General features: G+C 40.3%; 1 protein-coding gene across 3 annotated transcripts in view; it reads right to left on the reverse strand.

The window, feature by feature from the left end:
- fhit (fragile histidine triad diadenosine triphosphatase) overlaps positions 1–18,747 on the reverse strand; it is an 801,834-nt gene that overhangs the window by 281,953 nt on the left and 501,134 nt on the right. For all 3 annotated transcript variants that reach the window (XM_052018273.1, XM_052018271.1, XM_052018272.1), the window contains exons 4-5: positions 11,827–11,972; positions 6,026–6,055 (exon numbers count right to left, since the gene is read on the reverse strand). In XM_052018273.1, coding sequence (XP_051874233.1) covers positions 6,026–6,055; positions 11,827–11,972 — 176 coding nt within the window. The remainder of the gene's footprint in view (positions 1–6,025; positions 6,056–11,826; positions 11,973–18,747) is intronic.

Below are 18,747 nucleotides of genomic sequence, written 5' to 3' on the forward strand. Positions count from 1 at the left end.
ATCACTCCAGGGACTTGAGCATGTAATTTACGATGCCACTTGAGTGCAGTACTGACGGCACCATCAGAAGTGCTGTCTTTTGGATGAAATATTAAACCATGGCTCTGTCTGCTCTCTGGGGTGGATTTAAAAATAACAGTGAAAATATTTTCAAGAAAGTCTCGGGAGATTTTCCCCCAATGTCTTGGCCAACGACACTAGAACAGATTATGTGGTCATTGACTCATTGTTGTTTGTGGGACATTGCGAGGAGTGAACTGAATGCTGTTTTCCCTACATTATAACATTGTAGACGTGACCAGCTCGTCATTGGCTATAAAGCAATTTAGGATGTCCAAACACACGTTCTTTCTGTTTTTTCTTTACCTTCAAATTCATTCAATGCTCCAAGTGTGACCTCCTCTACATTGGCGAGACCAAACGCAGACTAGGTGACCGTTTCGTAGAAGACCTACACTCCGTCCGTGACTGCGATCTGCATCTCCCCGCTGCCAGTCACTTCAACTCTCCCTCCCACACTATCACAGATATGTCAGTCCTTCGCTCCTTCACTGCCGGGAGAAATGCAAATGCAAACTGAAGGAACAACACCTCATTTTCAGTCTTGGGACCTTACAGCCTAACGGGATGAACATCGAATTCTCCCGCCTATTTCTCTTTTTCCTCCTCGTTTTCTTTTCACTCCTTTTCTTCTCCTCCCCTTCCCCCATGCCGCCTGTCTCTATACCTTTGGCCCATCCCCCGGTGGGTCTGCTCTCTCCTCCTCCCCCACATTTGCCTATCACTATCTCTGACCTGCATCTACCTATCATCACCTTGTGCCCACCCTGCCTCCCCTCTTTTGTCCACCTATCACTGCTCTGTTTTCCCCCCTATATATTGGGCTTCCCCTTTTCCTATCTTCAGTCCTGAAGAAGGGTCCTGACGCAAAATGTTGACCATCTGCTTTTCTCCACGGATGCTGCCTGACCTGCTGAGTTCCTATACAATGGGAAGATGCACTAACACCCACTAGATGCAAATATTCCATGCAAAGTCAACTCAAAAGCTCAGAGATGGGATCGCTCCAGCTGAGCCAGAGATGAAGGAACTCTGAAGGGTTATTGATCTCAAACATTATCTCTGTTTCCCTCTCTGTGGCTGCTGCTTGACTTGTCAAGTATTTGTAGGAGTTTCTGCTGTCATCTCAAACTTCCAGCGTCTACAATTTTTTTTATTATCAATGAGAACGAAAGAGAGCTGATCTGCCCATTTTACGCATTGCCTGCTTTTCCTCTGCATTAAGGTCAATGAAATGAAAATCAAGCAGAGTCTACAGAGTACACACAGTTGACCACAGGGTCCTGTCCACATCAGAAGCGAAAAATTATATCTTCAGGAATGAGAGGAAAGAAGTCCAAGCTGGTAGATGAGGAAAGAAGGTAATAAGAGATGTGGAGGCTGGTGTTAAAGGATTTGGTGAGGCAATTGCTTTGTTGAAGGGAAAGATGTAGACTCTACTTTCTGCAATACCATTCGCTGCTGCTTCTGCTAGGGAAAAAAAGATAATTGTTGCCAGGGTTTTATGGGCACATGTTATTAAACAAAATGCTTTTCAGCTCAGTAACCATTGCACCTGAAATACACCTTTAAATATTTATAGCATCTTCCAAAAATGGAAGAATATTACCAGGTTTAAGCTGAACATAATCAACTGAAGCCACAGATTGATTGCACTTTGTTATACTGGTATCACGGCCATGCAGATTTCTCTGCATGGGGTAAAGAATTTCTCTTTACTTTTTGAGCTCAGTTGTAAGTAGAAGCTCAGGTTGTTCCCCCCCCCCCCCCCCCAAAAAAAAACTGCATATGACTGGATTCATTCAACTGCAGTGAAGTTTTATTTTTCACCAAGGGGCCCATCAAGAGAGGTGTGAAGATAATTTATACTCAAAATGTAAAGCAACATTGGCTGCCTTTGTGTTCCGCAAACAAATCTCCTTGTATCTGTTTCCAAAACTTCACCACATCCCAAGAAATACTCAGGAACACTCTGGGATTACATGGGATCTGCAGTAATTTATGAAAATTAACACTCTCTAGGATCTTCAGGTCTCTCAGACTTGGCCCACATACAGTCCAACACAGATCTTGAAAGAAGGGCAAGAAAAGTTCTTAGCAGGATGCAAAAATGGATTTGAGGCACAGGATCTGTCATGAGCTCATTGAATGGTAGAGCAGTTTTTATGTTCTTGCACAACGATAACCATGTATAACATATATACACTAAAAGATCTGCCTAATTGAAAGCACGTTGTTAATAGCTATACTCTTCCAAGCCAGCAGGAGCGATAGTGCATTTGGGGTGGGGGCTGATCTTGTGTCACTGTTTTAGTCCTTGATAGACACCATTTTGGTTGATATGTAAATGCTGTGTTTGCAAGCATGTGGACTCAGCAAGTTTGAAGAAAATAAATAAACATTCCGAAGGACAAAACACAGTCTCCACTATTTTTATGTGTTGAGATACAACAAAGGTAAATTAATGTTGAAACAATACTTCAGCTACCTAAACTGCTTTGAAGGAGCTCTGCACAATGTACCAGAGTAGGTTTCAGGCATGTTGCATGACCTCATCATCATGATGAGAGAGCTAATAGATACCCAGGACAACCAGCTGAGACATGATAGAAGAAAGGTGAGGTTACAGTGCAAGACTAAGGGAAGAGGCAATCAACACAGCCTTTTTCTGTCTGGGCTGTCAGTGAGGAACTAATTTGAACACAATACAGTTGAACCATTCACCAGAAATCTCCCATCTTGCCTTCCCTCTCTAAGCATTTTAGAGTCTGAATGGTCACATCAAAAATAAAAATCACTAAAAAATAAAAATTCCAAACTATATTAATAAATGGAATCAGGCCATGTCGCAGACAAATATAAATAAATTAACCTAATGGATTCCTTTCATGCCTATCTTCCATTTACCTTTGTCTGTCCTTGTGGTCCTGCAGTGCTTTCCCAGTTATCAGAGCATGGTAATTCCTGACTTCTGTGGAGATGTCTGGAGGAAGACAATGTTAAGCTCGGCTTTGAACTGCATCCTGTCAAACTACTAGGTGCCTTCTGGAGCCAGTCCAGACTCCTCATCTGAATCCTGCAAAGCTAGCCTTGACACCTGCCCTGGACAGAGGCCTCTCATGCCCGATGTATCACAACAAGCAGGAACTGCCTCTAAGCTATCCTCCATGTGCCAAGATAGGAAGCTGGGACTGAGAAATCATTTGATGGTGCATTGTTATCATCAATTTTTCAGCTCCATTACCTCACCTGATTATCTGAAAGATGAAATGCACTAGGGCAAGGCTTTGCAAAGTGGTGATAAAGGGGTTGGTGGAGAAGATAGGTGGTGATGCACGAGGTGGGTGCTTATGCTATAAATATCTTATAAATCAGACGCGTTTGGGAAATCTGGAGGAAACGGGTACGAGAAGGAGAATTAGATGAAGATATTGTCATGTTGGATTGATTCAAATCCACCGCTAAACACCACATTGGCAGTGGACACTCCAGCACCATATCTACTAAGAGATTAGAGATTTTATCCCACATGGGAAGCCTGGGCTTCCTCTATATATGCAAAACCTTCTACAAGGGAGAGGGAATTTTGTTAATGAGAGACGTACACTATGTTTGGATAATGCACCTGTTATTGTTAAATAACCTGCACATAATGCAGGTTACAAGATGTAGGTTTGGGACTTATAGCAGCTCAAAGTGTGTTCATTCTAAAATAAAGTAAATGACTTAGATACGGACCACCTACAGCAGGCACCTTAAGACACTGGAAGAACAACACCAATGCCGTCACCATAAAATCTTCCAAATTTACTAGAAGTGAATTGTCAGCGAGAGATATGGGCTGTGTAGGAGTTAAGATACCTTCTGAAAGTGGCCACAGTGCTGCTCTCTGAATTCTAGTGTGGATTTCATCCATCTATAGACGCAGAGAATATGATCGCCACAGCACAATGGCTCCAAGAAAAATACCAGGATCAGCACCAGCCATAATGCGTGGCTTTTTTCAACCTCACTAAAGCCTTGATTGCATTAGTTAGGAGGGATTATGGACCACCTTCCTCAAATTCAGCTGCCCACAGAAATTCACCTCCATCCTACGTTTGTTCCATGATGGCCTGCAAGCAAGTAACCAACAGCTCCACATCAGAACTAATGCAAGTAAAGACTGTTGTCAAACAAAGCTGAACCATTGCCCAGCAACTCTCTCAATCTTTCTCATTGCAATGTTGTGCCTCACCTTCAACAACTTCCTATAGGAGTGGAGCTAATCTTCAGTGACCACACTCCAGAACCAAGGTCACTTGAACCTCAATAATTAAGTTGCAGTATGCAGATGATGCTTGCTCTTGTGCACATTCAGAGGCCGAGCTTCAAGACACTGTTGGCATGTTCACTGGAGCATACGAGAAGATGGGCCTTACACTCAACATCCACGAGACCAAGGTTGTTGACCAACCTGACTCCACAGCATCACACTGCCTTCCATTAAACAAGGTTCACAATGAGAGCTTGGAAAATGAGGACAGTTTTCCATAACCCTGGAGCCACCTCTCAGCCAATGCAGACATCAATGATGGAATTCATCATTCCCTTCAATGTGCCAGGTCCAGCTTTGACCGAGTGATGAATTCCTGAAGACTAAGATCTCAAACCTGGCACAAAACTCAAAGTCCACTGGGTTGCAGTGATAACTGCCCTCTGAAATGCATCTGACACTTGGACCACCTACAGCAGGCACCTTAAGACACTGGAAGAATAGCACCAATGCCGTCACCATAAAATCTTCCAAATTTACTAGAAGTGAATTGTCAGCGAGAGAATTGTCAGTGTCCCCTTCCAGGCCAACATCCCTAACATTGAGGTCCTAGTTATACCTGGTAAGCTATTTGAGCAGGCCACATTATTCATATGCCAGGTACCAGACCCCCAAAATGGAGACACTATAATGAGCTCTGATGTAGGAAAAGATTACCAGGAGGACAGAAACAAAGCTTCAAGGATGTGTTTAGATACCTCTTGAAGAAGCAGAACATCCCCACTGACTCCTTGGAATCTCTTGTCTACTGCTCCATATGGAGAAGAAGCACATGGAATGGTATTGGGAGCCTCAAGACCATGAACCAGAAGGAACCGATCATCTCACAAACCACCCAGCAACATGCCTGAACAACCACCTCATTCCCCATCTGCGGAGGAGAATGCAGTTCCTCCATTGGTCTCATTAGCTAGCTCCAAACCCACAAAACCAGAGTGGAGGTCATTCTCGGTCCTGAAGGACTGCCTAAGGAGATGGTGAAATGAGTACTGTCCAAGGCTAATGTTTTTGGTACCATTTAGCAATTTGTGAAAATGATCACTTGTGTGAGGTCATTGACCTCTTAAAGCACAGAATCTTCCTTATTGAAGCTAATTCTTAACAATGCCTTCAATAGCTTTGTGCTTCCATTGTCACTTGACTGTGTGTCTTCTCCCTTGCAATTAAAGGGCATTCTTCCTACTTTCCAGTTTCTCCACCAAGGCCTCCAGCATAGGAACCAAAATACATGCTCTTCACCTTTAAGAGAGGGGAGGCTAACTTTAACCAGTGCTAACAAATTAAGATTTTGACCCCCATGCTGATGAGTGCATCCAATGAACAGGATAATTCATGCTGGCTGTGTGCAGATATGTTGAGTAATTGGTAAATGGAAATGGACATGGGTTAATTACCCAATGCAGTCCCAGTGCCTAATTTAGTCCACAATTTATTTCCTGAAGAACACCTGAGTAAATATTAAATCAATTTTCTCTGCAAAGATTATAAATAGCATTCTACTGCTAAAACAATTAAGCTTTTTAATGATAATATGACAGTTATGTAACTGAATGGACTCATAACTCAGATTATACAGCCCTTGTTCCAACAAAGGAATCATGAATCATATCTTGAGTAGCACAGTATAAACTAATATTAAAAATTACTCACTTTCACAGTCTGTCCAGCTTCAGGACCATCCTACAAGAAGGAAGGAGAGATAAGCATGAGATACTAATGGTTCACAATAATCTCATGACACTCAATTAAACTATTCACTCAAAAACAGTTGAAGCTAATAACAATTCTATGTGATTGGAATCAGAGTCCTATATGAGCGGAACAATAATGTTGTTTTGGAAAGCACTTTTGCCTTCACAAAGTATGTGAAAATTAATACTCTTCTTACAAAGCTTTGAATTGTAATGATGTGATCAAAAATAGAAACTTTCTGTGGTAGATTACATTTCTCAAAGAAATTAGCATAATTCTATTAAGTTGCTTGATTCATTTGCAGTCTATTGTGATTATTTTTTTGTTAAAAGTATATAGATTATTTTTTAAACATTATTTCTCATTACTTTTTAAGCACGGGTATTTGACAATGATCCATTGGCTCTGATTTTCATAGGGAAAGATGGAAGAAGCTGAAGTCAGAAATGCTGGAAGGTTGAGGCTCCTAGCAAATATAACTGCAGGATCTCATTAGAAATAGTCTACAATATTTCCTGTCTGGCAGCCAGCCAGACCGAGAGGCTAAAGGGCTGCCAGGCAATAAGAAAGTAAAAAAAAATAGCAGTAACAGTGGCCATACAGCCCCTTGAGGCTGCTCTGTTATTGAATAAGTTCAAGGCCAATCCTCTACCTTTAGTTCACATCCACCACCTGGTCCTCATATCTCTTGGTAAGCCTTTGAACATGAAAAGAATCAATCTCATCCTTGAATATATTTGCTGACACTCAACAATTGAGTACCCACAGCTCCAGGGTGGAGAATCCCAAAGGTTCACAAACCTTGGGGTGCAGAATTTTTCAACTCAAATTCAATCCTAAACCCTATCCTGAGGTGTTGTACCCCAGTCTTGAGCTCTCCAGTCACAGCAAACAGCTTCTCAGCATCTACTCTACCTGTTACTCTCAGAACATTATATATTTTTCAAAAACATTGCATCTCATTCTCCTGCACTCCAATGAGTACAGGTACATTTTGATCAATATTTCCCCACATCTAGGATTCAAACCAGTGAATCTCTATTGCACTGCCTCCAGCACTCCCATATATCTCTGCACACCAATGCTTGCAAGTTTATCACCATTTAAAAAAAATACTCTATTATATTATCCTTCCAAACAAAATGAATAATTTCACATTCTTTTCCATATTAAACTCCATCTGCCAATTTCTTCCTCACTTTCTTAACTGTTTGCAACACCTTGCAGACTGTTTGCATCCTCCTCACAGCTCCCATTCCCACATAGCTATCTATTATTGAGCCAAATCACGGTGATGGGTAGCTGTCAGTTTCATAAAGAACTATCAGCAAGCTGCAGTGCATGCATAAGCATGTCCTCAACTTCTACCCTGGGTATTGCAGTATGGAATAGGATGGAGATCAGACACCAGGGTATTTGATTTCTTGCTCTGCCCCAGGACTCACTGTTGTATCCAGGTGCATTCAATAATTTACTGACATGGGGTCTGGATTCAAAGTGTGTTGAGCCCCTCATCTTTCTCCCTGTCAGAGTACAGCCCCATTCATTTGAAAATGGTCACTAACATTAATTAAAGCAGTAGATTTAGCTGAGACTTTTATTTCTTTATTGATGTTTCTCTCTAAAGTTATGTTTTTTAATTAATGAATGGTAGTTTAATTCATTAAATATAGTATTTTTTAATATTAGATTTTTTAAATTGTCTATGTTGTAATTAATTTAAACCACTTCAACTGTTTTAAATGTCCTTGATTACCTGAGACAACATACAGCAATGAAACAAGCGCTGGACAGTAAGAGGCATTGAAAGTGGCCAGGCCAGTGCTGGGGGTTAGGGCCTCAGGATGTGAGTTCAAGAGATCTGGTTGTCACTCATGGGATGTCACCAAACTGATGCCTCAAGCTTGTTGGAAGCTGCACTGCAGGTAAAGGTTAGTGTGCCCTTGAGGTTTGAATGGTATGTGGCCAAGGTAATGGATGGTAGTGAAATCAGACAGTGAGTCAGACTGTGTACCATCTGGCCCAGCAGCAAGCTTGCATTACGTTTGATTATAAATAACTAAACCCAGCACAGATTCTTTGTGAACCCCATGAATAGCAGCTTGCCAACTTTAAAATGATCCTTTCTTTCCCCTGCTATAGCTTTCCTGCCCTAAGTAAACACCGATCCATGCTAATATATTTCTTCCAACAACATAAGCCAAACTCCGGTACCTCCAGATATATGACTTCTGCTGGATCATCTTTATCTACCATGCTTATTATATCCTCAAAAGAATTCCATAAAGATTTGTGGAATATGAATTTTGACAAGGTCCCATCCGGTAGGCTGGACAATAAGCAAGAGCCTGTGGGATCAAAGGGAGAGCGGCAAATTAAATCGAAAATCAGCAGGAAGCAAGGGGTAATGGTTGACAGGTGTTCTCATGACCGGAAGGCTGTTATTAGTGGGGTTCCACAGGGTTCAGTACTCAATTGATAAACAAAAAAACTGCAGATGCTGGAAATCTGAAATAGAAAGAGAAAATGCCAGTAATACTCAGCATCAGTACAATGAGAAGGAAGAGCCAACATTTCATGATGGTAAGTTCCATAATTTCTAACTTTTTCAAATTTTGAAAGAAGTTCCTTGACCTGAAACTTTAACTCTGTTTTCAGACATTTTCTATTATGTAGCGGTTAGCGTAACATTATTACAGCGCCAGCGACCTGGGTTCAATTCCAGCCACTGTCTGTAAGGAGTTTGTATGTTCTCCCTGTGTCTGCGTGGGTTTCCTCCGGGTGCTCCGGTTTCCTCCCACATTCCAAAGATGTATGGGTTAGGAGGTTGTGGGCATGCTATGTTGGCGCCGGAAGCGTGGCGACATGTGCAGGCTGCCCCCAGAACATTCTATGCAAAAGATGCATTTCATTGTGTGTTTCAATGTACGTGACCAATAAAGATATCTTATCTTAATCTCAGCACTCAATCTTATGATTTTTTTTTGTAATTTAGAAAGAGTTAGACTTAAATGTAAGGGACAGGATAAAGAAGACTGTGGATGATACAAAAACTGGGCATTTTGTTAACAGAGAGGAGGAGACAGATTTCCGAAAGGTGTGAATGGATGGACAGTTGAGCAGAAAAGAGGACGTGGACTTTAATTGTGGAGAGGTGCGCAAGGTAAGGGAATATACCATAAATGAGAGGATAGAACAGAACAGTACACCACAGGAACAGGCCCTATAGCCCACCACATCTGTGCCAACCATAGTGCCAATCTAAACTAATCCTATCTGCCTGAAAATGATCCATGTCCTTCTATTCCCTGCCTTTTATGTGTTTGTCTAAAAGCCTCTTAAACATTGGTATTGTATTTGCTTCTACCACCTCGCCTGGCAGTGGTTCCAGGCACCTATCATACTCTGTGTAAACAAAATATTGCCTTGCAAATCTCATTTAAACTTTCCGCCTCTCACCTTAAACCTATGCCCTTTCATATTTGACATTTCCACCCTGGGGAAAAAGAAACTCTGACCATTTATCCATTCTATGCCTCTCATTTTATACATTTCCATCAGGTAATCCCTCAGCCTCTGATGCTCCAGAGAAAACAATCCAAGTTTATCCAACCCCTCCTTGCACTTCAATCCAGGCAATATCCATGGTAGGCTGGTCTAGAAGATTAAATCACATGGTATCCAATGAATTTGTAAATTGAATCCAAAACTGGCTTGGTCATAGAGGACAGAGGGTAGTGGTAGCAGGGTGTTTTTCTGACTGGAGATCTATGACCAGTGGTGTTCCATAAGGATTAGTGCTGGGACCTTTGTTGCTTGTAATATATATTCATGGTTTGGACAAAAATGTAAATGGTTTGATTTTTAAGTTTGTGGATGACACGACAAATGGTGGAGCTGTTGGTAGTGAGGAAGGTTGCTAAAGGATACTGCAGGACATAGATCAGTTGGAAATTTGGGTGGAGAAATAGGAGATGGAGTTTAATCTGGATAAGTGTAACCTGATGCATTTTGGGAGGTCAAATGCAAGAGGAAAATATACAGTAAGTGACAAGGCAATAAGGTAGTTTAGTAGGCATACAGGAACCTTTCCTTTATTGAGTAAGGCACAAAATATAACAACGAGGAGGTTAAGCTAGAACTGTATTCAATATTAGTTAGGCTACAATTTAAGTTCAGGTGAATAAGTTTATTACAATTCCGTTTTGTCTCCCCTTCTTCCTTAGATAGCAATGCTGCATTATCTACCTTCTGATCTATTGGGACCAGTACAGAAGCTATGAAATCTGTAAGATCACCATGATTGCATCTATGTCTTTCAGAACTTTGGAATTTGAGCCATCTGGTCCAGATGTTTCATCACTTATTAGTTCCTTTAATTTTCTCAGTTCTTTTGCTTTACTCACATTGATTATTTGAAGTTCTTCACTCTCACAGGATTCCTAGTTTTCAGACTTACTGAAAATTTTTGTAATGTTCTACGGTGAAGATGAAATACTTCACAATTCAAGTAGAAAGCAGCAGCTTGAAATTATGGGATGTTCTACGTCAGTTAGGAAGCTTGAAGGGGCCCATGGCAGAAAAGAAAGGAGAGGGAGAGCTGACTTCCAGGAAACCTTGTGTACAATGGCACCCAAACACTCAGTTAAGGATTGTATTTACTGATTTGTATTTCCATTGCAAGCTATATACAGTAGCTAGCCTCCAAACCGAAAATGTTTGGGGGTAGGCTTATTCAGGGCCTGGGGTTAGAGCCAGTTGTGTTGAAATAAATTCTGTTATGTTAGGTTTCTTTGTCTCCCAGGTCAAGTCCAATGACTACACCCATTGGAAGTAACTTTCTCCAGTCCAAAATGATTGCAATTTAATAAATGATCTCCTTTGATCTTCAATAGAAACCGATTTCCAGCCCAAAACATAATTTTCTTTTCCTTCTTTGTACTTGAGTATTTTGAGTAGAACTTAAACACAGTAATACTTCATCCATTACATTAGCCTTTCTGGACACTTCTGGATGTCGGAAACAAAAATTGGTGTGTGCTGTTGAAACTGATCAAGATACTTTTCATCAAAACCCACTATTTTGCCAATGTTTTGTTTCTTAACATGCTTTCTGAGCAGGCAACAAGAACCCCTACATAAAAGAGTTCTAACGAAAGGTCTTTAACCTGCATTGTTAACTGTGTTTTTCTCTCCACATGATTTTTTTTGTGCCTGATCTGCTGGGCATCTTAAATAGTTTGTTTTATTTCAGATATCCAGCATCTGCAGGATTTTTTTGGTAATGAATCAAAGGAAGCTGTATGATGCAAGTGCCTTCTATTGGCAGCAGGAGAAAGGAAAGTGTAGAACTTGGTCAAAAATGAAAAAGCTGAGGTGCAGATGGCTGGGTGCTTTCTTCCTTTGCCAATGCGCCCTTATCTTTCAATTGATTGTTTTACTTCCACTGAGTATTGAATTTAATCTTCACGGATAATGCCAGAATTAACTAATACCATTGGTTTAGAAATGGCTTCCATTTTCAATACATTTGCACAAAAGTGAACCTCACCACACTGACAGCCAAACAAAGGAATACTCAGTGCACAGCTATATGAGACAACTGGAGAGATGCTACAGAAGTTGTTCAATCTATCAACTGAACATCGCCTGGAAAAAAGCATATGCTTCATATTTCCCAATGTCATGGTCATTCCAGGTACTTTACGATACAGAATTAATATACTTCCAGTCGCTCATTATTAAAATAAATCACAAACCTGAATGGCGATGGTCAAAGATGTCCCTTTGAAATGTTGTTCCACAACCTTCGCCACTTTTTGGCTCGTCTGAAACAGGTCTGTGATTTCCTCTGGTTGAAGATCTCGAAAACGTTCTACTACTCTGACTGGACACACCAGTACATCTTTATTGCACACAGTCAAGGAAACATTATCTTTGATCACAATGAAAGTAGACCACATTTAACATCAAAACCAAAACTGCACAACAGTGAAGGATCCCTTCTTCCATTCAGCATGCTCAAGAATTCACTTCTTTTCTGCACATTTCCTTAAAGTTCAAAGTTAAATCAAGGAACTGTAGGTCATATCTTTATCAATATTATTTCAGCAACAGAAGTGAACATTCCCTGCTTCATTAGAGCCATTAATTTGTTTTTAAACAAATGTTGCAAAAAATTACAAATGTTTCTTCCATCAAGTTCAAAATACCATCCTAAAATTTCCTCTTTCCCGTTCATCAAAATCATCAATACATATTTGGAATTTATCACAATGTTTAACTTGAGATGGAAGGTTTGAATATGAGGCCATCAAGTTAAGTTCAAAATCCACAAGACATAATTTCTAGCAGTAATTTTACAGTTGGTAAAACCCAATTTTTATAATCCTGAAACTGAACTTGAAGTTTAATGCTTAAATTATATAGGCACTCATGCTGAATGTGCTAATCGACTGAGTGGCATTTAAACTGAAGATGCAACACTACGATTGATAACACTGAAAATTTGAATTCTCTCCCACAACTGCACTTCATGTTTTGTGATTCAACAGCGAGGGGGGGTGGGGGGGGGGGTTTCGAGCCAGGAAAGTTTATCACAAAGAAATGGAATAAATCTGACCTACAGACCCTAGTTGTACACTTGATAAAGAACACATGCTGGAATATATTTGAAGATAATTTGGCATCTTGTAATTCAGCTGATAAGCCACTCAACTACACCCTGGCAGTTTATGACAAGATCTAAACTGCAATATGCATGGCTGCCATGTAACACATTCCAGTGCATGTTATTCTTGATGGAGTGTTATATGAAAACTTACTCTCAATAATGTGATGACCTTCAATTTTCTTTTCCTTTTTGTTTACATACCTCAAATCCAATGCAAGGCCAAACATTGACCTCTGTGCTGAGAAATCCTGGAGTCAGATCTGACTGAAGAACAACTTGTTTAATCCCTCATTCAGGTTACAAATGTAGGAAAGTATTGCTTTCCATTTATAATGTAGAATATGAAAAAAAAATAAATTGCCTGACTAATCCCTCAGCCCCTTTCTTGCAAGTACTTTTTTAGCTGCTAATGAAAGTACTTTTTACTGCACATCATTTGTCTTCAGCTTTCAAAACACAACATAATGGCTTGGTATTGAGTTCTTGAAATGTTGGTTTAACATCTTTGTGCAGGTCAAATCACCTCTGACTGAGTCACAATTAACATAATCAAACTGATTAAGCATAAACTATTTAGAAATACTTTTTATTGATGAAATTCTATTGCAGCTACACTGAAAAAGTGGTTTTGGGCCACTGGAAGAAAGCAGGATTGTGGAGTTAGTGTTGAATTGTACTTGAGGAGACATACTGCAGACATATTGGGGTGGAGAATCCTCATGTGCTGTAAATTTCCAGAGACTTAAATTTTAAAGCACAGTGATGCAGCTAGTAGAGCCACTGCCTCACAGAGCCAGAGACCTAGGTTCAGTCCTGACCTTGGGTACTGTCTGTGTAGAATTTGCACATCTTCTGTGACAGTGTGCGATTCCTCTGGGTGCTCTGGTTTTCTCCCACCTCCCAAAGATGTGTGGGTCGATGGGTTAATTAGTTACTGTAAATTGCCTCTCATGTGTAGATGAATAATGCAATCCAGGAGGAGTTGATGAGAACGTGGGGAAAATAAAAAAAATGGGATAGATATGGAATTAGAGGACATTGCTGGTTGATAGTCATCTTGGACTTGGTGGGCCAAAGGGCTTATTTCTGTGTTGCATCTCTCTATGATTCTAATTGGCCTTTCTAATTCATAGGTCAAAACACTCAAACACTTTAATATTTTGATAAATTCTTCCATCTATTTTTTCTCTTATCCAAATGCATAAATTTAAAATCTACCAAGAATGGAAATCATAAATTAAGATAAGTTGTTGCACAGTATCTTTTGCTTTGCCATGCTGATCCTTTTGAGTTTCTCTCTTAACTTTGTCCTATCCATCCATACCAATCAATGCATGTACCACAATAGGCCATCAAAATGGTAGAAGTTAAACAGAAAACACTGCAAATTCCAAGCAGATCAGGCAGGATCTATGGAGAGAAAAGAGAATAAACATTTCAGGTTGATGAACATTCATCAACACTGAGAAAAGTTGGAGGTAACAAATATTTTTAATTGAAGTAAAAATGGAGAAGGTCTGTGAAAACATAAAGAGAGGAGATTGAATGACACATGCGATGGCGGAACTGGCTGAAAGAGGATATAAAGGCTAGTGAATAACAAAAGGTATGGAGAGGTATAAATAGGAGGTAAAATAAATGAAATCTGAATTTACCAGGAGACAGAAAAAACTGATTACTGGGAATGTGAGACACATGGCATTGACTGTATGGCAGAGTGAGAGCATGGATGCCATCATCCAGAAAGAGGAAAGCAAATCTGTGCCCCGGCAGAGTGCCTCAACAGCCCTAGTGCTCAACTGGAGAGCAAATTGCTAGACCGCTGAGACAACATGCAAGTACCTTCAGACACTGGTATCTACAGCTGGACTTGATCTTCACAGAAGCAAGGTGAGTTTCTATGAGCTTGTTCAGTGAAATCTTGCATTACAGCTCTCAGACTTCTGGTGGAAGCTGCTTGATGCTGCAACTGAGACTGAAGTTGACCATGAGATGCTGCATCCAGTTTGGATCCCAGGTGTGTGAGAGGAACTAGCTACAAGAAATGGGTGGGTTCCAAACTCCATAAAAATCCCTATGCCAAGTTATACTCCATTTTTCTTGACATGGAACAAAGGCATTCTTGGTTTAATTGTACATTTTAGCCATCTTCTGTAGCCAGCCCCATTGAGGTCCTTAACTGTGTCATATCTTGCGGAACTCATGTTATCTCTTCCTCCGGAGATGTGGCACCTGCTCTATCCCCGCTGCCTAATCTGATGGTAGCCACCTGTGTCCAGTGTACCAACATATGCAGATCCTGCCTGTACACCATCTCCTAAATAATGCACAATGTCAGGATCTCCGCTGTTGATTTTGAGTGTGGAACTGAGTGTTGGTGTTTCTTTATTAGGACTACTCTCTAGCTATTCATCTTCAAGAGTGTACAGTATATAATGCTAAAATACTGAACAATTATAACATAACTCACTGATAGAACAATCTTGAGGGGCTGAATGACCTGCTCCTAATTTTCTACTGATACCTTAGTATTTGAACCAGGACTATGCAAATGATTGTCCTGTAAATAAAATCACCAATGTTGTTGAGCAGTAGTTAGCTGAAACAGATGTTTAATTCTGCTGCCAATGTTTTACAATAAGCATTTTCAAACGGTAACTATATTTGGCACTCCTCAGACAGCTGTTGAGAAATCCTGAAATCTCCAGATTCTAATCCACGTTATCAAAATGGGAACTGTTAAAGTGAAAGAAATATCTGCTTGCAAATGAAGTGCCTGGCTATGAATAACTAAGGCACAATTCATGTAATATATGAGACAAAATTGTGCAGGTTGGTTTCCTACCTGAGTTCAGGGTATTGTAAATTCCAAACTCACTGCAAGGTTGGGCTGTATCATTTAAACTGATGCTGCAGTGCTGGACTGAGGAAGTACTACAGATATTGCAGTGCCTTCCAGAAGAAATTTAAAACCAGCTTGGATAAATGCTAAAGATCCAATGATGCCATTTGAAGAATAGAGATTATTCCCAGTATCTAGGTCAGATCCATCTGTTAATCAGTACCAAGAGAAATCCATTTGCTGGGGGTGACATTTTGCTATGTGCTAACCATTACCCCTTTCATCCACATAAGAACAACCACTGAACTTCAAAAGTAAATTATTGGATGTATGGCAATGTGAAATGACCTGGAGCAATGAAAGGACTATTCTTTAGTTCTTTCAATATTAATCATGCATGAAAGATACCAATTACATTAATATTCTAGTGTTGGTTTCTGTTATATATTGTAAGGAAAACGTGCATGATTCTATTGTTCCAATTTATGAGTATTTATAAAGTTGACACATGATGGAATTTAATTCTTTAATCGCACAAGTAAATTAATAAAATAAATCAGATACACTACCTTTTGATATTTCCAACCATTTTAAAATCTGTATAGTTTAATAAAGAGATAAAATACACATTAAGATTACTAACATGTGAAAATCAGAAGAATGGATGGAATTTGTAAACAGTGCAGTGTTTGAATATAAAAGTCTCAAGATTTTATTTAAAAAACCCTGAAGAAAATATTCTGGATGAGAAAATGTTGTATAAATAACACAAGCAGTACAGGGCTAAAAGAGTTCCATGGTATTGTCTCTGTTTATGTCCACCTCACATAGCCTGAAGACAAACCAAGACCCAAGAAGCTCAGCAATTACCATGACCAAACAATAACAAATTACCTGAGTTGCCCTTCTATGCTGCCAGTCTGAGACATGGGAGAATATAAATAGTGGGTAAGTGCTGCAATCCTTTTCCAGTTAATTTGTCTCATTTTTCAATGTCATGTAGCAACTCATAGAAAATTATGATGGCTGCAGGAGAGTCATGATAGTAATGGAGAATTTATTTACAATTAATAAAAAAATTAAAGGACAAAACATAAAATAATTAACGAAAATACATTTGAATAATTATCTTCAGTGGGGAAGCTATTACTTGCATAAGCAAAATGGGATCAATTTGTACAGTTTTTGTTCCTGATTTACTTGTTATTTTTGTGTTACTAATTCACATTCATAGCCATCAATCAATAACTTTTATATCTACAGCACCTTTAACAGAGTTAAATATCCTGAAGCACCTCTTTGAAGTGTTATCAAACAATATTTTATACCTAACCACCTTCGGAGATATTAGGAGAGACGATCAAAAGTGAGAACAAAAAATAGATTTTAAGGAACATCTTAATAGATAAGTAAGAGATTGAGGGATGTAATTCTAGAGATTTGGGATTAATCCATTGTCTCAGTTACCCTACTTATTTGTCATAGTCATACGGCAGGGGTAAAACAGGTAATTATAGGCCAGTGAGTCCAACTTCAATGGTAGGGAAATAATTGGAGAAAGTTCTGAAGGGCAGGATTAATCCTCACTCCGAGAGTTAGGGATTAATTAAGTATAGTCAATATGGCTCTGTTAAGGGAAGCTTCTGTCTGACTAACTTGATTTTTAGTTCAGCTTTTAGTAGCACCTTTCGAGGTGCTGAGAGACAAGAGGAGGAGCAGTGGCAGGAAGCTTAAAGAGGAGCCATTCCTGTGCTCGTTGAGGAGCTGACAGGCAGGAGATGGAGCAGCAGTGGAAGCTTAAAAAAGAAAGGGCCCTTCTGATTGAATGATAGAGCTTTTCAGAAAAGCATTTCTTATTGGCTAATTGTGAGACACATCAGCCAATAAAAGGAAAGCAGGCTCTAGCAGAGCAGCCATTGTGAGAGTGGGCAAATGTTGGAGTAGCAAATTAAGAGGCTTTGGTGAGCAGAAGTATGGGTAAGGTTCCTTGAATTTCCTTTGTAATCTTAAAACATTCAGATATCAGTTAGTGCAGTGGCATGCTCCTCCTACAAGATGTGGGAGATCAGGGAGACTTTCAGTGTCTCTGAGGACTTCAGCTGTGGGAAGTGTGTCCAGCTGCAGCTCCTGACTGACCATGTGTTGGAGTTGGATGCACTCAGGATCATCTCAGATGCTGAGAGTTTCATAGATGTGAGTTTTAGTGAGGTGGTCATACCTTAGGTACAGACAGAAAGTAGTTGGGTGACCACCAGGAAAGGAAAAGGGAATAGGCAGATGGTGCAGGATTCTCTTGTGGCCATTCCCCTTGAAAGCAAGTATACTGTTTTGGATACTTTTGGGGGGGGGTGGTGGTGGGGGTGAAGACCATCAGGAGAAGGCAGCTGTAGCCAGGTTGTGGCACCAGGACTGGCTCTGAGGCTCAGTGGGGAAAGGTGAAGGCAGAGAGGACTATGGTGAGACAGGACTCAGAGGTCAGGGGGTGGACAGAAAATTCTGTGGCCACAAAAGGGACTGCAGAACGGTGTTGCCTCCCTGGTGCCAGGATCCAGGATGTCACAAAGCAGCTAAAGAACATTCTCAGCGGGAACAGCCAGAAGTCGTTGCTCATGTTGGCACAAATGACATAGGTAGAGAAAGGGATGAAGTTCTGTAGAGTGAATTTAGGGAGCTTGGGAAGAAGTTTAAAAAGCAGAACCTCGAGGGTAGTAATCTCTGGATTACTTCCAGTGCCATGTTCTAGTGAGGGTAAGAATGGGCAAATGAATGCATAGCTGAAAAATTAGTGTAGGGGGCAGGGATTCAGATTTTTGGACTATTGGGATCTCTTCTGGGGTAGAAGTGACCTGTACAAGAAGGATGGGTTACACCTGAATTGGAGGGTGAAGCAGCCAGCATAATCAAAGACCCCACCCACCCAGGTCATTCTCTCTTCTCTCCTCTTCCATCAGGTAGAAGATACAGGTGCCTGAGGGCACATATCACCAGGCTCAAGGACAGCTTCTATCCCACAATGATAAAGCTATCGAAAAGTTGCCTTATATGATGAGATGGACTTTTGACCTCTCAATCTACCTTGTTTGACCTTGCACCTTATTGTCGACCTGCAATGCACTTCCCTGTAGCTCTGACACTTTACTCTGTATTCTGTTATTGTTTTTACTC

Source organism: Pristis pectinata, chromosome 6, assembly GCF_009764475.1.
Source record: "Pristis pectinata isolate sPriPec2 chromosome 6, sPriPec2.1.pri, whole genome shotgun sequence".
Taxonomy (NCBI): Eukaryota; Metazoa; Chordata; class Chondrichthyes; order Rhinopristiformes; family Pristidae; genus Pristis; species Pristis pectinata.